General features: G+C 37.9%; 1 protein-coding gene and 1 long non-coding RNA gene across 3 annotated transcripts; one reads left to right on the forward strand and one right to left on the reverse strand.

The window, feature by feature from the left end:
* Nucleotides 1-6,647: 6,647 nt before the first annotated feature.
* On the forward strand, nucleotides 6,648-11,717 carry LOC306852975. The gene is made up of 3 exons (XR_013782687.1): nucleotides 6,648-6,775; nucleotides 7,058-7,114; nucleotides 10,466-11,717. It is a non-coding gene; the product is annotated as an uncharacterized lncRNA (long non-coding RNA).
* On the reverse strand, nucleotides 7,635-21,927 carry LOC306852972 (SH3 domain and tetratricopeptide repeat-containing protein 2-like). Of its 2 annotated transcripts, none has more exons than XM_079390108.1 (18): nucleotides 21,759-21,927; nucleotides 18,772-18,870; nucleotides 18,024-18,149; nucleotides 17,533-17,660; nucleotides 17,305-17,410; nucleotides 17,071-17,214; nucleotides 15,658-15,853; nucleotides 15,398-15,471; nucleotides 14,871-15,066; nucleotides 14,435-14,568; nucleotides 14,232-14,282; nucleotides 12,180-13,898; nucleotides 10,707-10,884; nucleotides 10,460-10,610; nucleotides 10,111-10,233; nucleotides 9,831-9,981; nucleotides 9,199-9,395; nucleotides 7,635-8,934 (listed from the first exon to the last, which is right to left on the reverse strand). In XM_079390108.1, the coding sequence occupies exons 1-18, from the start codon at nucleotides 21,796-21,798 to the stop codon at nucleotides 8,470-8,472; spliced, it is 4,278 nt and encodes a 1,425-aa protein (XP_079246234.1). In that variant the 5' UTR covers nucleotides 21,799-21,927; the 3' UTR covers nucleotides 7,635-8,469. The 2 variants fall into 2 exon arrangements, with proteins under 2 accessions (XP_079246234.1, XP_079246235.1); XM_079390109.1 differs by having other exon boundaries at nucleotides 18,772-19,468; nucleotides 21,759-21,844.
* Nucleotides 21,928-23,036: the final 1,109 nt, after the last annotated feature.

Genomic DNA, 23,036 nt, shown 5'->3' on the forward strand with positions numbered 1-23,036 from the left:
AGTAGGCTAAAACCATATCAGTACAGCATCAGAAATGGCATATGCAGTGAAAAGTTGAGCTTGCACAGGCTGATTAATGCCACAGAGGTGACAAATGCATTCACAGAAATTAGGGGCCAAGCCTGAAGGGCTGTAGCTCCTATTGTTTTTGTATGATTTATTATTTTCGTCCAATGGGAGTCTGCGCAGCCCTATGAAGGGAACATAGGAAAATAATGAAATTTGGCACACTTGTAGGGATGGCCATGAATAGTGATCTGACCGACTTTGGGGTCTCTAGGACCAACTCTATAGCGCCACCAGTTTAAAAATTCAACATTAAAATGGTAATAACTCCTGAACCCCTTGTTCTAGAAAAATGAAACTTAGTACACCTGATTACTCTCTTCCTGTTGATCACATTCAATACCATACATTAAGACTCCACCCATTACAGTACTGGCCATTTTGAAAAGTACAGTATTCTGTCTTTTCGCTACTACTCCTTCAAAATTGATTAAATTTTTCCCTAAATTGGCTCAGATGATCTTTGGACTGAGCCGCACAGAAATGACTGAACAGATTTTTTTTATTCATCTTTGTTCAAAAGTTATGATGTTGTGAACTTAACGAGGTCGACCCAAAATTGGTTCAGAGGCTGTATCTCGGCCAAACTTTGATCAATCGAAACGAACCTTGTTACGCTTCTTCAACACCATAATCTGAGGGTCCATGCCAAAGTTGGGAACAGCGCCACCGTGAGATACCAAAAATTCACATTTTCGCTTATAATTTTTGAACAGTCAGTAATAAAATTATAATCTTTGTGTCTATGGATTCCTTGGGTCATGCCGAATCAGAGGATGTTAATTTTGCCAAGATTGATTGAACCACGTGTCCGCCATTTTGACATTTGTCATAAATTGCAATATCTTTTGAACCATTTGACATATCTGCACAAAAATCGGTAGGGATCATGAAGACGATGTCCTGGAGGTACCCCGGGAAGAATGAAGACAGCGTCACCTAGTGTTCCAGAAATATAATTTTTTTTGCAAAAACCCTTATAACTTTTGAAAATGTTGTCCAAAATGTGTAATTTTTATGTCGTTTCGTTCCCTGGGTTATGCCGATTCTGACGATATCTCATTTGTCATTTTCCATATACCTGTCAGCCATATTGAATTAAATGAAAAACAGTTTTATTGCTGCTACTCCTTCAAAATCTGTCCAATTCCTCCCAAAATTGGCTCACATGATCTTTGGACCGAGTCGCATAAAAATGACTGAACAGAATTTTTTGACCTACTGTTGAAAAAAAAATAATGATGCTGTGAAGTTAACAAGGTCGACCCGAAAATTTTTGAGGCTGTATCTCGGCCAAACTTTGATCAATTTTGAAGTAAATGAAAAACAGTTTTTTTGCTACTCCTCATTGAAATTTTGTCCAATTTTGTCCAAAATCTAATCATATGATCTTTGGACCGACCTGCACAGAAATGACTGAACAGATTTTTGATATTCACTACCGTTCCTGAGAAATACCTTTCGGAAGTTGACCAGACCTGTGTTTGTTGTCTTATGCTAGTAATCTTAGCATTCAACTAAGTTACAGGCTAAACAGGCAAAACAATTCTGTTTAATGTGACTCTTCAGCTAATGAGTTAACAATACACTGCATTACAATTAACTTTACTTTGCGTGTTACACTGGCTAAAATGCTAAATAACTTTTTTTTGTCAGCTTATTCTCACACCTTAACCTCTCCTCAGCAGCATGTTGAATGAGAAGCGACCGTTGGCATGCTCTGCTAAGCCACTTCCTTTGAAGTTCATAGCCTGTGGTGTTGTGGGTTTGAATCCCATGTGGACCAACTTTGTTAAATTGTGTGTAATGTTATGCTGTTTTGATTAGTTTCTTATCCAGATCAAGGGCCAGTTTCAGAAAGGAGGTGAAGTGAAAGTCGTGAAAGTTGTGGGAAGTCGTGGCCTAATGGTTAGAGAATTGGACTCGTAATCGAAAGGTTGCGGGTTCGAGTCTCGGGCCGGCAGGGTTTGTAGGTGGGGGGAGTGAATGTCCAGCGCTCTCTCCACCCTCAATACCACGACTGAGGTGCCCTTGAGCAAGGCACCGAACCCACAACTGCTCCCCGGGCGCCGCAGCATAAATGGCTGCCCACTGCTCCGGGTGTGTGTTCACGGTGTGTGTGTGTGTGTGTGTGCATTTGTTCACTACTCACTGCTGTGTGTGTGCACTTGGATGGGTTAAACGCAGGGCACCAATTTCGAGTATGGGTCACCATACTTGACAATACGTCACGACTTACGACTTACGAAAACTTGGAATATGTTAACCCTGAAATCAGGGAAACTCTGGGTTTTCCATTTCAAAATGGGAGGGTTGTCAAACCCGGGAAAGTCAAGCCCGTTTCTGAAAGAGAGGTAACTTATACTCAGAGTCAGTTACTGTGGTAACTTACTCTGTGAACCTAACCTGGTCGGGAGCAGGTTTTCTTTGGTAAACCCAGAGTTTCTTTCCGTCTCCTCCCCCTTTTTAAAGTGTAAGCGATGTTTTAATACCTCATTCATTCACGCTGCAAAATTGCTTTTCTTAGCTTTTTAGTATTTTTGTCTTATTTTAAGTACAAACGTTAAAAAATTCTTAAGTTAAGATGCATTTTCTATAGATGAAAAAATATCTAGATATTTAGTCTTGTTAAAATATAAAATTGTTCTCCATAGGGTAAGAAAAATAATCTTAATGCAAACGGAAACTAGAATAGGCTATTTTTAATTTCTTACCCCATTGCCAGATAATTTGGAAAATAAAATATCACTTAAATATAATTTTTTCCCTTCATGGAAACAAGACTAAATACCTTTATAAATAATAGCCTGTTATTTATGTTATTATAATTTTTTTTTTTACACCGTATTCATGTGCATATTTATTTGAGCGCCACCACAGCTGTTAAATAAACAAATTATTCACAATTTTTTGGTCATCTTTATTTCCTAATACAAAAGCAAAAGTTATTCTTTTTACTTTTTACTTTTGGATTTTAGAAATCTTCCAATACTTGACCATCTCCTCTTCATCTGTCAGTGGTGCTGGTGCAGGTTCTCCCTCTGCCTTCTTGTTGTCCACAAGTCAGTAGTTAATTGTATTACTCTAATTAAGAAATGTAACAGGTTGGATTAGAGGATATTTAATTATGTGAAAAGAGTGTTTTGGACTATGTGGAAAAAGCTACAGTGCATTGAAATAGACATTGAATGATATTTAATGTCAAATGTCTGTAAAGTAATTTAGCCCAAACCCATGAACCTTTCATGTTTAAAGCTTTACCTTGATTGAATTGTGTTTTTATGCTTCAGTTTTAGCTGCTGCCACGTTCTTGTTTCTTTCCTTTTCCTTTTTTTTTTTTTGTGGCCATGAGATACCATTAAAATTAATATTAGATCAATAATTTACAGTTTTCACCTCTGACATTATAACAGTTATGAAGAATTAATGTTACGCACTGATGGAAGTAGGCGCGCTGAGTCTTTTTGGCGGGAGCTGTTGCTATGGTGAATCGTAATTTCGGCGCTCCGACATTAACTCAGTTCAGCTGTTCTGTAACCGAATACTCAGAGCTTCCCATCTCAGAGTAAGTGAGTTCAAGTTTAAACTCCGAGTTTGTGGTTCCATTAAAATAAACGAAGAAGCTTTAACACAACAATGTAAGAGGGCATGTCCTTTGTGGACAACAAAGCCACAGAACTTAAATGTGAAACTGGGAGCTGATGTAGGGGATTTAAATGCAGGTATGTTGGCCACTTTTTATTTTTATTAATAGAACAGAGAGAGAGAGACAACTTACACTTAAGAAAACAAAATCTGGAAATATAATTAATTAAAACACTCACGGGGCAGCAGACTTCCGGTATGAATCACGTGGAACTTCTGCCTTCAGAAGAAAGTTGTATTAATCATCCTTGTCATTAACAGAATTAATAAATAAAAAACATACATATTCGTTGTTTGAAGGATAGACTAGTACACTGATAATTTATGGGGTTTTTTTACAGCAGTAAAAACTGTAGTAGCTTGTAACTTGCTTTAGTAACGTTACTTTTTAAAAGGGAAAAAGAATGATTAAGACATTTATCCAGAGAAAAGTTCGTCACATTAGAATATATTTAAATGAAGGATGCTACTTTAATCAACAGCTAGGTAAAATCCAGCTTTCTGTCACCATAATCAAGAAGTAGCCTAAAGTGAATCACCAGCCAATATCTCCCTCTAATGGAGAATAATATTAGTACAACACAACATGTTTATTTTTTGAGTGTAGGCTTCAACAGAGTTTCAGAAGTTTTAAGATGACGGGACGGGAATCCTTAATTTGTAATATTCCCGTAAGAGAAAGTGTTACTTATTTGGGAGTTAAATATGATCAAATATGATCAAATTAGATGCCCTTCCAATTTTCTTCCGATTATTGAAAAGACACGCAAGGCGTTGAACCATTGGTTGTGCAGAGATTTATCACTTTCTAAAGCAGAAGGCATCTCTCCATCGATCTCTGTTGACAAACACACGTGTAAACTAATTGACGGTATGTTGACAAAATTCCTGTGGAAAAACAAAATTCATTATATTAAAAAAATCAGTAATAGAATTTTATAGATTTGAGCTCTCTAAACAGTAACTTTAAAATAAATTGGATAAGACAATATCTTCAAATCTCTTCATCTGTTTGGAATATAATTCCTCAGTTTATTTTTTTCTCATTTGGGTGGCTTAGAATTTCTTTTGATGTGTAATTTATAAAATTTAAAAACTTCCAGTCAAACTTTCTAAACTTTACCAACAAGTATGCTACCTGGAGTCTTATTAAACAACTTCTCTTTACTTTACTTTTACTTTTAGTCATTTAGCAGACGCTTTTATCCAAAGCGACTTACAAATAAGAAAGTCCCTCATAGTTTTCTTATTTGGAATAATACCAATAATTTGTATAGAAATAAGTCTTTATTTTTTCATAATTGGTTTAGTAATGGGTTGTTATTAGTGAATCAGTTATTTAATAATGAAGGGAATTTATTTACATTTACGGGCTTTGTCTCAAGATACAAAATACCTTCAAGGTGCTTACTAGGGCCATATACCTGCAGGTGTACATATGCTGTTCAAAAGCAGTGTATATACATCCACACTTTCTGTCTGTCTCCTAGACCTGAACATACCTCAGTCGGCTCTATCTGTTTCTCTGGGTTAAAGCCTAACAATTATAAAATTAGATCCTTGTTTTTAAAAGAGATTATTTCTATTATTATTTTTAAAAGAGATTAAGTGTTATTTTCTACTGGAACAGTTTCTTTAATAATGTAAATTGGACTCAAGTTTGGTTATTACCTCAAAAATTCCTCCTTACAAGTAAGGTTAAGGAAATCTCATATTCATAGAGTTTATCCTACAAAGGTATTCCTGCAAAAATGTAAAATTGATATTGAAAATTAAAATGCTCTTTCTGTGAATGCTCCACTGAAACAATCTCTCATTTGTTTTGGTCCTGCCAATATACCCAGTATTTTTGGAATAATGTGGAGCTTTTCATTGCTGATAATATTTTTTTTTTAAATTCTTTATCTTATAAACGTGTGATTTTTGGGTTATTATATCAAGGATCGCTCTTTAAAGGATGTTGGTTTTACTATAAATTTTATTTTATTTTTATGTAAATTTCACATCCGTAAATGCAAGTTTACAAAAGGCAAACCTTTTTATGGTGCTTGAAAAGGAGATTAAAATGTATGAAGATGTAATGTCAATCTAAAAATAGTAAAGTAATTAAAACGATTAATATATGATCCTCCTTTAACATTTTCACATAATATAAAAAATAAAATAAATGAACGGTGCTGACCTGCAAAGTATATTTTCTGTATTTAAATTGCATTGTAATATCCTATGGAATTGTTATGTATAACGTAGCCGCAGTGGCCTAACTTTGCTTTGAAAAGTGGTGGGGACACCACACAACTCATTTTGCTATTTGTTTATTTAATAACCGAATTTACATGGGGACTGAGTTCAGAGTTGGAAATGCACTTAATTTTCACTTTGATGTACACGTGCATCACATTCACAAATAGGTCTATAAACATCCAAATAAGCAAAACGTAACATTCACAATGTGAATGTTACGTTTTGCTTATCACAACACATCCAAGGTAGCTAATATCAATCAAAATACGCAAGATAAATATGGTGAACTTACCATTTCATGGTCAGCTCAGCTGCAGCGTATTCATTAATTGCACAATTGTGTGTGTGTGTGTGTATTACGATTCATTCTACTTTGAATTACTTGCATATGTTCTCTTAATAAGCCAGACAACTTGCTAAAAGCATGTGTGATCGATGCAGGCGCTGAACATGGAAGAATCAACATTACGTCAAGAGTCAAGACAAGCCCAAAAAATGTTTCCTCATCCAATCAAATAATTTAACCAATCCTGAACTAGGCAAAACCTTGTGTAAAACGTGAATGAGAGTTCATTTGTGTTTAAAATGGTTAAGCTACCTTTATTAATTAAATAATTAAATAAATGAAATTGTTTTGACGAATCTTTTTTCTTATTACGTTTTTATAAAAGCTCTATTTTTTCCTCCCCCACCCCACATGTAAAGGCTAGTTAACGGTAAATGTTGCTACCTATAGCATAAATGTTAAAACATCAACAAAATGTCCAAAAGAAAGTGTGGAAGTGATATAAGAAGCTTTTTAGTGAAGCAGCCACGCACAGTAAGTTACTTTGCTTAACACGAAAAAATATTATATTTAACTTACGTGAATATAGACATACTGTCGCTAATCATGTTTTCTGGCGGCCACTGGAGCGCGCTGTGATTTAATACAAAACTGAATTAAAGGACTATGAACTAAAGTCATAACATAGAATTGTCCTGTTACCTAAAAGTGCTTTAACTATTATTCAGCCTTCAATGATGGACAAATGCTAATATTGCTTATGATTGCAAATGTAAACATTTAGATCCTGGGTTGAACTAGTAATTTTTCCCCCAGAATCAGACAAATGTGCCTACTGACAAAGAACAAGAACAGGGAGCAGAAAATGTAGAGGTAAGAGTAAGACTAAAATACAGTATTAACATTGTAGACTACAAATCAATTTTAAAAGAGGTACAGGATCTGTAGACTAATTATAGGGAAAGGAAACTACATATCCCATGAAGCATATCGCGTATCTCGCGATAGTTTCACAACGAGACTTAATATTCATCTTTGAGGACGTTGAAAAGCTTCTGACCGGCGGAAAAATTTGTTAAATGAATGAATTAGATTATGAAGAGTGACTATTTGTAGATGGTGCTTTTCCTTTAATACATACCTTACGCAATCTATTTTTCAGTTACTTTTTAAAAGTGGTGGGGACAATATCGAGCCTGGTAAAAAGTGGTGGGGACATGTCCCACCCGTAAATTACGCCTATGCGTAGCCTATATCTGTCTGTAAACTAATGCTTATTGCACCCTCTCGTGTTTTTTAATTAAAGCAGCAGAAACGAGAAAACGGTCGTTTTTTCATTTGTTCAAAAAAACGAGATTTTGGCTTGATTTTCGTTTTTTTTTTTTTTGGTTCACGGGTAGAAAACTGATAAACGACTTCAAAATTATTTTTCCCATTGTGGGCGGTCGTGACACGCCTCTTTCCGCCGATTGGCCAACCAAATCTGAGCCCGTGACGTCATCCTCAGTTCGTTCAGCAAAATAATAGTCCTCTTCTGCTGTATGGGGCAGGTCCTTGATCGGGACCTAGTTCTGATGCCATGAGCCAGTTTTGATGACTTTGCAATAATCCTAAATATAGGCTAATAATTAATGATCAGTTATAATTACAGACTTGTCACAGCACTCATTTGGGCCTGGCCTACTGTCCGGAGGGGCCGTTTGTGTTTAAAGTTAAGATGATGTTTAATGGTTAGGTTTGACCTTTAAGTTTGCTTCAAGTGCCAAGTTACCTCTCACTTCACAATTACAATACATAGATACATACTGTGGGCCTAACTGATCGAGCATTAAGCCAGCTCTAGTTAAGACAGCTTCATTAAAAATTACACTGCTCTTTGTGATCATGCACTTCCAATAGAATCTATATTTTGCCCATTGACATTAACAGAATTTCTTAGGTTTTAATCAAGTAAACGTTTTAAGAGCCCTCAGGGAGGGTAGACAAATAAAAAAAAACAAAAAAAACAACAACAACAAAAAAAAACAATCATATTTACAGATATACAAATTAATTTACAATTATGCAATATCTTTCATTTCAATTCACTTTGAAACACTAATAGAAAATATATTATAGAATTTAAAAAATTTGATAAAAAAAGAAAAGAAAAAAGTGTCTTATTGCAGATCTTCATTAAAAGAGGTACATTTTTCAGAGTCATAAAATTTAGTTTCACAATACAACTGTCAAGCTTCCTTCAAACTGCTAGTCTCTGGATTGGTTTGATCAGGAGGCCCTTCGTCCGTTTCCTCCGATACGTTAGTATTCGGGTCGCCTTTGTGGCTTGTGTTAGAGAGTATGTGCTCAGACTCTGCATTGATTGTGAGGCTGGTGTTGGTCATGCTGGACTCGGTCAGAGTACTGGTGCCACTGCTGGAGTCTGACTGATCTTTGGTGTGAGTGTCAAGCTCTGCCTCTGCTGGGTCCTGCTGGATTTCTTCTGTGTCACTAGAGTCGGTGTATCCTGCTAGTTCCTTCCTCAAACCCTGCGCTCTTTCCATGTAGCTTTTACTCAGTTCCGCATCGGGTATGTAGTTGGCATGGATCTCTGCAAGCTTCATGTAGATTATGTACAATGTGCTTAGGCTTTCTTTGTCCTCCAGAGCTGCCGCCAGGGCTAACTGGAAGTAGCCCATTGCATCGAACGCATCCTAAGGCAGAAAAAGTAAACATAAACATTCTTCATCGTTTACTCAGAGTGATACTGAGTGATGGGCAACTTTCACTAATAATTTCACACAATTTGTGTTTATATGTACAGAAAATTTCTCAGAAATGGGGAAAATCAGATTCATATAAGGTTTTTAAACAAAAATACATGTGTATGGAGGTATGAGCATAATTTTCCATTTCTTCATTTTTACATGTGGAAACATGTTGTACTCTTATGTTCAAAATGTTAATGAGAGTCTCACCTTTAATCTGTATAGGGTCAGATCAGCCAGTCTGCAGTACACTTTAACATAGTACCGAACTTCAATGGCATGTTCAATTGCAGTGGGGCAGAGTGAAAGAGATTTAAGGTAGTAGTTCTCAGCCATCTCATACTTCCCTAAAGAGAAGTACACAGATGCAAGACGATGGAAGGACACTCTCTCATTCAGAGGAACACCTGTAAGAAATGCACATAGCACTTAATATTAAAATGACCAAACTTTGTCAGGTTATTGCTTTTTCGTTTCAGGGTGCATCTCATCTTTGAGATGAGAATAAATAACTTCAGGTGGAGCTAGTTATATTGATAAAAAAGAATAAATGTATAAAGTATAGCATTCACATTTAACAAAATTAAACTATGTTTAGATTTCATGTTGAATTGCATGCATTATGTAGTATTCTTTAAATGATTTATGCTGTAGAGGACATGTGTCTCCAGCAGGGGGCCACATAGTTGAAGCTTTAAAAGCAAAAGGTAATAATAATAATTTTACACAACTCATAGGCAAAATTTGCTGAACAGTAAATCATTGGCTTTAAATTTCCAGGGTTAGCTTAGCTATAGATTGTTTTATTTATTTTTTTAAACTGAGGAGTATAAAGGTCTTACCAGTTGTGGCGCTGACCTGCACTGCGAGTGTGGCGTATTGCAGTGCCTCCTCGTACTGCTTCTGCTTCATCAGGAGCTCTGTGAGTTTGCTCAACAGCCTAAACTCCGAGTGCACATCCTTTATGCTGCGTGCAAATGGCAAGCTCCCATCCTTTTGTTTTGAAAAACACAGCAAATAGAGTCAGATGAATAACATGCGATTCAGCATGGATTCTTACATTTCTTAACTGTTATCGAACTGTCTTGGTAATATCTATTGTGAACCCAAGGCGAGGCCTACCCTGTAAAATGGTAGGGCAGCCAGTTGGTTTCTGTGTCCTTTGAAGAACACATCTCCTGCTTCCTCATAAATACTCATAGCAAAGCATGGGTCATTCATCCTCAGGGCTGTCTTAACTGCTGCCTGTAAACAGTTGTTTATGGATAAAGAACTTATAGTCATAAGAGCTGATAAAAACATACATGTATATGAATAAGTAATAAGCTTCTTTTACCATAGACTAAAAATGTAAAGATTAGACTTGTCATAGAATTGGTGCCATACTTTTCCAAATGGATATGCAAAAAAGATAACATTTAATAAATAATTAACTCATTTTGCAATACTCTGCTTTGGTTCTTTGTCTTACCTGTAGGTACATGTCAGCCAGTTCATCTTCATGGATTAGATAGTAGATACGGCCCACTTGAAGCCATGTCTCCGACTCTTCCTGTCTTTTTCCCAGGTCTATGGAGATCCTTAAGCTTTGCTTTGAATAATCAAGAGACTTCCTTGATGACCTGCAAGGTATTTTTTAACAAATTACATCTTAATTCATTGGATCAAGTGTCAAAGTATTGGCAATAGTTCTATATTGTGTTTAGAGGAGCTCTTACTTCTCAGTGTTGAGTGAGAGATAGAGGTTGCTGAGAAGTTCCAGGTACTCTCCTTCCAGCTGTTTATTCTTTAGCATTCTGCACAGCCCCACGCAGTGCTCATAGTAAACAATACACTGTCCGTACAGCAGCAAGTCAGCGTAATGCCGACTTAGAACTTTTGCCACAGCCATTTGACCTGCATTTGAAAAGAGTTTTTTGTTTTTCATTATTACACTATATCATTTAGAAAACAGGACTGTGACATACAGAAGGTTTAAATCATAGGTGATCCCAAAAGGTATTTACACACTGTTAGACACTTAAGTCACACTTTAAAATGTCAGAATTTAATTGCATTAGATATAGCATTTCAAACAAATGATAATGGGCCTTTTCTAAATTTGATCCACGAAGGAATGGCAGAACGAAGCCTGCAATAGTTGTTCGGTTTGTGAATCGGAAACATAAAGCCGAGCTACTGAGGCAGGCAAAGAAGTTGAATGGTACGGGAGTGTACCTGAATGAACATCTTACAAAAAAGAATGCTGACATCGCTAGACGTGCACACATTTTGAGGAAACAAAACACGATACAAGCTACATGGACAAGAAATTGCAAAGTGATGATACTGAGGGGTAAATCTATGGAAAAAAATGTGATAAGGAACTAAAAGTATGTAATTCACTTTGCCAATTTAAGAAAATGTATAAAACCGAGGTGAAAAATAATTATATGACTCAGTATAAATAAATTGTTGTTGTATTGTTTAAAGAGTGTGTATTTTTATGTTTGTTTTGAATTATGTTTGTACATTTTGGGAAATGTTTTTGTTATATTTTTTATTTAGTGTTATTTAACTTAGTCGATCTCTTAGTCGAAAAGTCTCACCCATTCGGTTAATTATGTATAAAGGGTAGGCATAATAAGCAAAGCTTCTGCCTACTCCTTTTTCGGTAACAATGTATTTTATTTATTTATTTTGTGAAAATATGTTTGTGAGGACCAGAATAAAATTATTATTGATTGATTGATTGAATTTCAATTTCATTTTTCTTTAGTTTTAACCAGTTGGATTTGAGGTAGTTTTTTGTGGTTACAAGTTCACCTTAAATTCAAGCCAGGTGCCCTATAATGGAATTACCACCAAGTGTAGTTTGTCATATTAATAATAAATATAACAATAAACATGCTCCACAAAGTTTGACAACCATAGAGTGTTCAAGACTTTTTGTAGAATTTGAACGATACATTTAGAATTGTCATTTTACAGTCATCATTTTGTGAAATGTTTTGATTAAAAAGTGTGCTTGTGCTGTATTCATCTTAAATAAATGCCACTTATTTTGATATTTAGTTATATCATGCAAATATATTTATACATTTTAATTGTGGCTTAAGTGTCCAAATACTTTCTGGGGCCACTATAGGTAACAGGTTTAGATGCATCCTTTCATGATGCAATCCAGAAAAGTCGAATCTCGTTATACTTACTGTGAAGATTGTTGGCACTAATAGCAATAAGGAGGCCCATCTCAAAGCATATTCTGACTTCCTGACTCCCTCCTCTATCCTTGTAGCTCCTGCCAAGCCAAAGCAAAGCCTGGACATGCTCCTGATCTGTGGGGCTCTCTGAGAGAAACTGGAATAGGTGCAGGGAATTGAGCAAGAAACACTGTGCTAGGCCCGAAGCCCCAACAGATAGAGATAAGCAGCCCAAGTTGGCCAATGCTAGTGCTTCATTACGCTTGTTCCCATTCTCTCGGGAGATCTGCAGAGCGCAATAAAAGTTTCTTGCTGCCTCCTGGACTCTGCCCTGTTTGCGGAGGCATAGAGCTAGAAGGTTGTAGACTACACCACGCTGTGTCGGACTGTCTGTTTTATCCAAAGATTTAAGCATAGGTTGCAGAGTATTCTGAGTTTGCATGGGTTCCTCCGTTAGCACCAATAGCCAGGCCAGCAGTATGGATGCCTCAAAGCCCTCCTCTTCATTAATTTGACTTCCAGTCTGTGCTGCTTGTTGGGCAAAGGGCACGGCCCTCTCTAAAGCTCCATGCTGCTGGTAAACACTAGCCAGGCTCAGACACAGGTCCCTCTGAGTCTTCAAGTCTTCCCCTTGACTAGCTATTGACAAGGCCTGCTGAAGGTAGACCACCACCTGTGCAGGAAGCACTGAAGTACTTTCCTTCCGGTGAGGATTAAGCCTGACTGAGTTTTTGATAAAGAGTTCAATTTTCTGGAATGCATCATCCAAGGAATGCTCTTGCCCTGAGTCTAAACTTAAAGAAGCTAGTGCGAGGTAGGGCAAATACTTTTTATGATAAAGCCTGCACAACATCCAATTGAGATCAACAGGGGCAACTGGCCTCCCTTCTTCCGCAGACAGAGTTATAGTAAGGAACTGAAGTCTCTCTACAAAGGGTAAAGCATCCTCTATTTTTCTTAGACGGAGAAAGAGACAGAGGGAGAGGTAGCATGTCCGTGCTTCTAGGTACTTGTCTTTTTCAATTATGGCTTTGCGCATGATTGGTTTGAGCAGCTCAAACTCATCCACAGAGCAGAAGTTGTGGCAAGGAAGGCACATAATTAGAGCACTTGCCTTCTCTAGTGTGAATGGTAGCTTGTCCATCATCTTCTGTTTGAGGTAAACAGCAGTGAGATTGGTATACAGGGCAATTAGAAGAGGCTTGTCATCAAAACCATTTACAGGGACCTTTAGAGCCTCCTCAAAGTACACTCGTGCTTGTGAGTACTTCAGTTTCTTGGCACATAGCCGTCCAAGAAGGAAGCAGGCTCGCCGGTGGGCCCAGAGCATCCTGCCTTTCTTAGCTCCTTCTCGCAAGTTTTCCAGATGTTGAAGCACCTCGTCCTCTGGAAGGCTATGGAAGAAAGTGTCCAGGAAAGAGTAGGAGAGGTCGTACAGAGTTTGAAATGTGTCCTGGAAATATTCCAGATTTAGGAGGGTCAGGATCGGGTCACATCTCTCAGCTTCATCAGCCTCCCAGATACCCTCATCCAAGAAATTTGGAGGGTCTTCTTCATATTCATCCATCTCTCTAAAGGTGTCCTCCGGGTTGAAGGAGAAGACCTCTGAGTCCCGATCCAGATGATTCCGAGAAGCACAGAATGATTGCCGTGGGGACGAGTGGTAGGGAGTTGCATCACTTTTCTCAGATATGGTGCTCTTTCTTTGATCCACTGTAGATTTCTGCTCTGCAGATTACACAAATAGTAAATGTCAGAATTGTTGATTTAAAAATTTCCAAAAGAAAGATTGTAAGATTCCAAAAAATCCTAGAAAGATTTTTAAATTTCGGGAATGTTTCCAAAATGTACTGAAAATGTTCCACCTTTTTGTAACCCTAATTGTACATAATAAATAAAGGAAAGAAAGGAAAATGTGGAAGGTATGACTGTGCAAGAAAATGAAGAAGAAATTTGGTAAAAGTTAATTGTTAATTCCATACAACTAGAAGTTGTAGTAAGACAGCCATGATAAAATAATGTAGTAACATTTCAAAAGAAGGGGCTTAAAAAGGGGCTTACCTGACTTTGGATGATTTCTTATGTAAGTGAAATCAGAGTCATCAAGTCTATCTGCAGTGTGAAAGAGTATAAAACATGAAAATTCAGCCATCATTTTCTCACCTTCATGTCTATACAAGCCTTTATGAACTTTCTTGAATATGAACTATATTCATTTAAACATTATTTGGGGTCTCCCAGGGAAACAATGTTTCATCTCTTACCCAGTCTATATACAGTGCTTATGTCTGTGGAGAAAACTTTTGCCAGTACATCAGACTGGCAGGGCTCAAAGCAGGGGTTAAGTTTAGACAGGGCCGCCCTTTCCTCCTCACTGAGAAAGACCAATTGTCCATTGCTGTGCAAAGCCAACAAAGACAACATTATCAGCCACATGACTCTCATTGGGATAGCTTCATCACATCATCACACAACTCCACTAGCCCCCCTTCCATCACCCTCATCACCCCCAGCTAGACAGAGGCACATTCACAAAGGTCATCAGAATAAAATAGCGTTTGCCAGCTGGTTGCTTTCAATTGGTATGTCAGTATCGTCGAGAGGCACATTAGATAAATGTTTTTTACAAAATGAAGAGAAGGTCACTCATTTCAGCACATGCTAAATCTATGAATATAAATAGCTGAACTGTTTACTTACAGAGGCTCAATACTCTGAGGTTTTACACTGGCCTTGTGAACAAATCCTATATCTCCACTGTTAAGGTGTCTTCCTATGAACATGTTCAGAGTATTGAAAAGAAATCCCTCAATCTTGATTAAGTCTCCCTTGCGTAACTGCAGCTCATCTTTAACCACTGGGTAATGGTCCACTACTGCTACACAAGTCCCCACCACTGAAAGGGAAGAAAAATGAAATTTGTAAATTGGAATGTCATTTTACACTTTGAATTATTTTAACACTAAAATCATAATGCATATTGTGCATGTTTTATGTCTTGTGGCTATAGTGAGTATTTTAACATTTATGTATTGGCCCCATTCACTTCCACTGTAAGTGTCTAACTGTAAGGCAGGTATTTGAAAGGAGGGATACATTCATTTTTGTGATACATTAGGGTATGCCACAAATTCTTTTGACTGAGCTTAACTTGTACTGAATTTTGAATATTCATTTTAAGAGTTATTTTGAGAATTGGTTTTCTAGATACTTAGGAAGAATCTCACCAACAGGATTATCAAAGAGGCCTTCTTTAACTGGAATCCCTCCTGCATTTCCAGGATATTTCTTAAGGAACCACCTAGAAAGAAAGAAAGAAAAAATAGTATCTGTAAAGGGATAACCTGAAACAGTATGTTTCTTTCAAGAGAACAAGTGGATAACAGAAGTAGTCATTCAGGCATACAAAACTGTTGTTACAATTCTTCCCACTTCCCAAAAAACCTCCCATATAGTTACGTGAGTTTAGAAAATCAGTGTCACTTACTGATAAAACGGATAGGGCAGAGGCTGCATATCATGCACAGGCACTAGCCCGTGTTGGCCCGTGGACAGCAATGTACCCTCCCACATGGCGTCTTGTCCTATGTCTTTAATCATGACCAGGTCATTTATCCTGTAGGTCAGCTCCTCTTCCTCCTCTTTGCAATCACTGCTGTATAAAGTCTTGGAAAAGAATGTACCTAAAACAATAATGAACATGTTCATATTCCTCTGTACACTCTCAGAAAAAAGATACACAAGCTGTCACTGAGGTGGTACCCTTTCAAAAGGGTGTACTAATATGTACTTTTAAGGTATTACTACAGTATGCACCCTTTGGGGTAAATAAGGTACAAAGGTATAGCTTTTGAAAAGTTGCTGCCCCAGCAGCAACTGTTGTATTTTTTTTTTCTGAGTGTGTAGCGTTCTTAATTTCACAGGTTCTCAAACTTCACAGTTTATCTGTGACGTGAGGCCAAGTATGGCCAAGCTCTGGCCACCCCTAACCCAGGGGTGTCAAACTCAGTTCCTGGAGGGCCGGACCCCTGCAGAGTTTAGATGCAACCCTAATTATACACACCTGGTCCAGCTAATCAAGTCCTTCAGGTTTATTTGAAAACTACGTGGTTTGTGTGGTGGAGCAGGGTTGGAACTCTTCAGGGCTGTGGCCCTCCAGGAACTGAGTTTGACACCCCTGATTTAACCCATACAAGTGCACACACACACGGTGCAGTGGGCAGCCAATGCTGGGAGCAGTTGGGGGTTCGGTGCCTTGCTCAAGGGTCTCACCTCAGTCGTGGTATTGAGGGTGGAGAGAGTGCTGGATTCACTCCCCCCAATCCCTGCCAGACCTGAGACTCAAACCCGCAACCTTCTGGTTACAAGTCCAACTCTCTAACCATTAGGCCACGACCGCCCCATTATAGTGGATTAATAAATAATAATGTTTTCATATGTCAAATAAGAAAAGTTTGTTTGTCCCATAAATGTTTTTTTTAGATGGTTATGTCTGCCAAGTAAAGGGCATGCTTAAAAGTAATTGTTTTGAATAAATACTACAAATATGAACATCCAGGAGAGACTTGGTATGAATGAGGTGGTTTACACTGTAACAAAATTCTTAGAAGCAGGATATTTTGTATGTAAACAAACTCAAGGAAATGTTGAGACTTAACAAAAAAGAAGAAGAAAAAAAAAAAAAACTCCTCTCTTTGCAAATAAGAGGACTTATTTTACCCAATCTTGTTTTCAAATTATGTGACCTCTGAATTGGTTAAATAGCAATGTTTCAATAGTGGACTTTAGAACAGAGCCTTGAGATGTGTAGAGATTGTTCTGTCAATTTGTCCAATCAGTGTGTGTTTACTAGTGATTTTGTTAACTGTTGAGAAATCAGAAAGTTGTGGAGGCTCATTACCTTCCTGTAGCAGAAGTCCCAAGTAAAGAGTAGCTAAGTGGTCTTCATCCACTGTTACACAGATTTCCATATCACTTAACAATGCAGGGTCCAGCCAGAACGACTGGTCACAGAGAAAGTTCTCAAGACATCTTGCTACATATCCTAGAATATAACAGCAATACTTGTTAAGCTACAACAGTACAAGGATTTTTACTGTAGAAGTGCCAGAAAGTTAGTTCCATTGACACTAACCAAGTGCCAGGTAAGTAGAGAACTTCCAAATTTCCTCAACAGTCTTAAAGGTGATGACAAAGCTGTCTTTCTCTGCATGAACAGACACTAGTCTTGCAGACAGATCCTGTGTGGATAGTATCAGCAGTCACTTAATGTAAAGAAGATTGAAATACTCAATGTAATCAATAGTAATAAGTTCATCAGTGGTGCCAGTACATGTTTTGCATGAATACTTCTGTATCTGACCTTGAAGAGCTGGACAACATCCTGGCTGTTGCTCTCTACTACTCGGAGTCTGGTACGTAAAGCCTCCTGAAGCTCACCGTCAGGTGCTACACCAGATCGTCGCCTCCCACTAAACAACAAAACAACATCTCCAAAAAGCAAAAGGGAATGAAGTTAAGTATCCACTACAAAGAAACCAAGATGTACGATCAATTGCATTAGCAGTAACAGGAATGCTCTAGTAATGTAGGGTGTGATTTATTGCTGTCCAACATCACAGTATAGTAGTACGCTTAGCCAATATGATTTTTATAAAAAATTTTCAGGAACAGCACTATGAGCGACCACATCACTAAAGGCATACCATTAGGGCGAGTGTACACATTAAGGAAGTCTGGTATTGGTTGTGAGTATGTGCTTAAAAAGTGTAGCCATTAAAGGCCATTATGGAGATAGAGGCCATTATTTCCATGCAGGTCTACGGGACACAGAGATTCATGCTGCAGATATACCTGGAGAGAAGCGTTCTCCTGCTGAAGATACTGTGCTGCTTCCGCTGAATGTTTCCTTCCTCCTCCAGTAAATCTCTCTGCTTATGCCTTCTGCCTCCACCTCGGCCTCAACCTCCGCTTCCTCATCTCCAATGGCAAAACAAAGGAAACTGGGGTCAACACAGCTTTACAGAACACAACAGCATTTGGTATGTAGTTCAGTGAATTTCAATAGTACCTCATAACTACTCTATTATTAAGTTTATGATCAATCTGTACACTTACAGAAAAGCAACGCTGAATGACTGAAGAGGGATAAGACTGATGAATTACTGAATAATTAAGGACAAGTATAAGGTTCCCTTTGCAGGTATGCACTTCCTATGTTTGAATATGTATGATCATGACCATATACAATAGTTCCTTATTCAAAAACATGATACAGTTGGTACTAATTAGCATGTTTGTAGATATAAAAATATCAGAGCTGTGTTTACAAGCTCATAAAGTTGTGGACATAAACAGGAAGTGCAAGCCATATCATAATGGCTCTATAAATATCAGCCAGATGGTTTAAATAATAGCTTCTTCCTCATCTCCGGGTGGGTATGACCTTCCCAGATTTGCATTGAAAAGAGAGGATGTTTCAAACTGTTGTTTAGTATAATTTATTAAACACAAAATACATTTATATTAGAATCATGTAAAACTCTGTACTATAGACTTTATTTTCTGAAACACTCATGCTTGACTCAAGAAATCCTCTTACCAGCTGTCATGGCGTCACTGGGCGAAAAGAGCTCACTGATGGCTGCTAAAGCGTATGGAGGGTCATTCCATAAGGCATCAAACTCAGCGGGTGATATCGCTATTGAAAGGGAGGGTGATGTTTAGGGGAGTGTTATTAAATTAGCTATATGACATGCTGAAGCTTGTAGAGTAATTGCCTAATCAAACTGTGACTGAATGCATAGCAAGACAGAATCACAGCCTTCAAATAATAAAAGCATGTGCAAACCAGACCAAAATCTAAGAGAGGGAGTGTGCGCATGCAAACAGTAACAAACGTGGTAAAACACCATTAACCCTCATACTGAATTGGCCTGACACTTGCATTACAAATCCTCACGTACTTTCAAATTGATACAATCATCTATCATAAGGACAGTATTTGCTAGTTATTAGTCAACAGCTGATAGTAAACGATCTGAAATCACACAAGCAGCAAAACAATATACCAGAAACTCACACAGCGACAACAGTACGTAATTAGTCACAATAGGCAATCACAGCGTTACGTACAACAACAAGACACACAAACTGCCACCTAAGGGAATTACACATCCTGCATTACCTTCATGGGTAAATCTATTACCCATGACTGACAGAAACACTGTGTTGTCTCCCTGTGAATGTTACTCTTTCTTCTCATGGCAAAAATCTATGAAAGCCAGGGTGGGACCAACCTGAAAACAAGAAGCAGTTTCTGAGGCACGGAATTGGACAGCAGCAGCAGCAGCATGCCATGATGTACACAGCCAGCTTCAAACTCAGGTTCAATAGTGCCCGCTCGATGATAGATCCACTTATCGATGGAGTCACTCCTCTTCCTCTCTCTCTTCCTTTCCATTTTCCTCTCCTGCATAAACTGCACTCTCTCTATTGCTCATTTCTAACTTCCATCTATTCCGTACTCTCCCCTTTCCTCTCTGCGTCCACTCGGCAGATGAGTGAAGCACTCTGAAGCACTGCTGGCATGTTTATGTGGGCTGCGGTCAGTGCCTCTCTGTGCCAGGGGTTCTTGTGGAAAGCAAGAGCAGCAGCATTCTCACATTGTTGGCATACAGGGACAAAAGGCCCACTGAATTAATGGGCATTGCTCATAGCAAGTAAACATGGATTTTTTTTTATTTACTGGTACTAAATTTCAATTTTGTTCTAGATGTTGTAATAGTAGGGATGACAGCTGCAGGTTGGCCATTCTAACATGGCCGGCTCTCAGAAAAGGGCAGCCCTCTTTAGGTTTAGGTTTCTATCAGTGCAAAGATAGACTGAATGTAATGAGTCAATACTACTCAATCACAATGATTTGCAGGTATTGAACATTTAATACAATCAAATAAATAAATATGTACCAAAGCTTTATTTAAAAAGCTATCACTTACTGAGAAAATTAGAACATTCTTCATGACGAATTTGCTACCTGGCCTGTTCAACTAGTCTGTAAGCATTTTAAAGGAAGAATGAAACACTATCTCTGAAGACTATGAAAAAATCTGAATTTGGTAGCACAAATGTTTAACATTTGATGTTGAGAGGAAGAATAATGATGCCTGTTATGCCCGTTTTGCATTTTTGTGCCCATTTTACCTTTTTATGCCTCTCTTACTGCTTTCTTAGAAGTTTACTGGTCTCCGAGTTGAGAACCACAGATTTTTAGTGGAAATGTGTTGACTGAGCAAACCTCCAGCTATTGGTTTGGTTTCAGTTTTTGGAAAGAATGTTAAGAATGAGGTTTTTTAGGATGCAACTCTCAGTATATCCTTGCAGAGTTCTGTCATTGTTTTGGCATTATCTGTGTTTAACATGATGTCAAAAATGTCTAGCATGCTCAAATCATATTTATGAATCTTCTCAGTCTTTTTTAATGTACTGTCTGATTGTTTAAACAACAATGAATGTGTTTCTCTGTCACCACTACTGTCTCTGTCTCGGGGCTTAACAAAGAGGGTATTTATCTATACAGAATAATCTTGCTCATCTTAGCGTTTTGTAAAGAGAGAACCCAGTCAGATTGTAATTGAATCTATGGAGATCTTGTGAGTCTGAGCAGCTGTAAACGGCCAGGAGGCATTTCTCAGCATAACTCTCATACAGCATCTCTCTGAGCCTTCTCCATAATCAAGTGTTTTGCTGTGGGAATACCCAGTGTGTTAATTATACACTGACTTTACTTCTTGAGGACATTTCTATATATATATATATATATATATATATATATATATATGTGTATGTATGTTTGTGTATTTGATATACTCATTATTATAATCTCTTAAAATAAAAGATTAAATACATTTGAATGCAATTTCTTTTTGCGAATGTTCGTTTATCAGGTGAAAATTCAAGATTTCAAGATTTTTTTTTTGTCACATTTGTCACAAAATTTGTGTTTGGGCTAACTTGTAAAAACAACAAGAGCACATATTTGTGCAGATGTCAGTGCTGACAACTTTATAGCCAATGTTTTGATAGTAGCTTGGACTGTTGTAGCTTGGCAGCACATTGTCTATTGAATGTGATTCAAAGAGGTTAAACTGTCCCATGCGCCTGAGACGGTGAGTTAGTGGTGTCTCTCTGGGTTACTGGCTCAGTGCGTGGATGTCGGTGAAAAGAACGGGGTAGATTTGTAACCTGAGTAAAGGGTTTAGACTCTAAGTTTAGAATGTCGCCTAAGCCCAAGCAGCACATGCTGGTACCATTAAAGTGAACGAAAAACAAGTTCTTAGAATCTATAGTTATAGTGAAAAACCTGGCATATTGTTAGAGAAAACGTCCTACATTATAGTCTAATAGACAGAAAGACTACACTACGTAAAACATATGTAGAGACAACCAGGAGTCTCAACAACTAGTTAAAAAGTATATATACTACACCTCAACCACTTGTCCTACTTCCATTCAAACCTTGATATATATTAACACAGCAATTTCAGCTGAGTACACACTCACACACTGAAAGAGAGAGAGAAAGCGTACCTCTATCCTGCTGACTCCCGGCAGTGTGTTCGTTCCTCATGGATCTGTCAGTGTGTGCTCTGTGGAGTTGGCGAAAAGCTCATTTCAAACTGGCTAAAACTAACCATAATAGTTTGTAATTCTCCTGTAGGGCAAGGGGTGTGTATGTGTGTGTGTATGTCCTTGTGGCAGAAGTTTAGAGCTTTAGCTGAAGGAAGTATGTAAACTCCTCCCCTAAATGATATGCTGCTTTTTCATTCCCTCAGTTTCTCTTTTTCTCTCTCTTTGAGCCCGGCCCTCTCACTCCCCTTGTCTTTTGGACTCTAGGTCAGGTCAGAAGTTCTTCAGGTGGTTCATAAGATGGTAGATAACCATCAAACAAACATTCTTAAATTAATGACTCAGCAAATACAGAATATCTTTCCACTTCTCATCTAATCAGACTCGTGAATCCAACCAGTTGTCTTTTCCTTGAAAATCAACAAAAAGGAAAGGAATTTCATGTTTTTTTTTTCTTTGACGAAAAAAAAAAAAAAAAAGAGTAATCCATCTGGTCTGACTTGTTTTTCATAGAACACAACAAAATGCCTCTAGAGTCCCTATCAACTTCATTACAGTAAAATACGCCCTCTTGCTCACATTCCAAAGGTGCTTTCTACAGCATATCCAGACGTGTGTGTGTGTGTGTGTTTGCGCGCATTCCCATCATGCTTTGAGAGAAGATAGCATGTCAGGATCTTTAAAAATTCTACTTTTTTCTTTAAATCATTATTTATTTTTCCAAGAATTTCCCATGCTTCTCCTTGGGTTTTTATCTCGTTAGTAGGTCAGATAACAGACCAGGTCTTGGCTCATTTCTTGCTTTTCTCTCTTGGTTAAATATAAACCCTGGAAAAGACTCCAGGTTCTACAGACTGTTGTTGAGCTATTACAAAAGTCACCCTGAGATGATATATGGGGTAGGACATGTGACTGGTTGCTTGGGCTGTGAAAGAAGGCAGTATGTGCACTATGGTGTGGTTAATTCCTGTCACAGATCTCCGATAGTTTGGGTAAATGGATTACAAACCACATCAATGATAGAGAATCAAAACCCCCACACTGGTGGAGCCATCAGGTCATGTGCCCAAACCATAGTCACGGCATTAACATGGCACACAAGACAAGCAGCTGATGGCCTCCGCAGCTGCTTTTTGGAATGCTTTTGCTTTTAGTGGTTAGCATATCACAGTGTGTATATCTAATTTGTAAATTACATGAATATTTAATCCAAAGTCATTGAATCAGCCAGTCTTGAAT

Source organism: Barbus barbus, assembly GCF_936440315.1.
Source record: "Barbus barbus genome assembly, chromosome: 33".
NCBI lineage: Eukaryota > Metazoa > Chordata > Actinopteri > Cypriniformes > Cyprinidae > Barbus > Barbus barbus.

Excerpts from the sequence above, each read along its gene's own strand:
- LOC306852972 (XM_079390108.1), bottom strand. The coding sequence starts at position 21,798 with ATGAGGAACGAACACACTGCCGGGAGTCAGCAGGATAGAG. Across the intron at positions 13,899-14,231 it reads AAGAAATCATCCAAAGTCAG|AGCAGAAATCTACAGTGGAT; the intron begins GTAAGCCCCTTT and ends TGTAATCTGCAG. Across the intron at positions 9,396-9,830 it reads GCAGGTCAGCGCCACAACTG|GTGTTCCTCTGAATGAGAGA; the intron begins GTAAGACCTTTA and ends CATTTCTTACAG.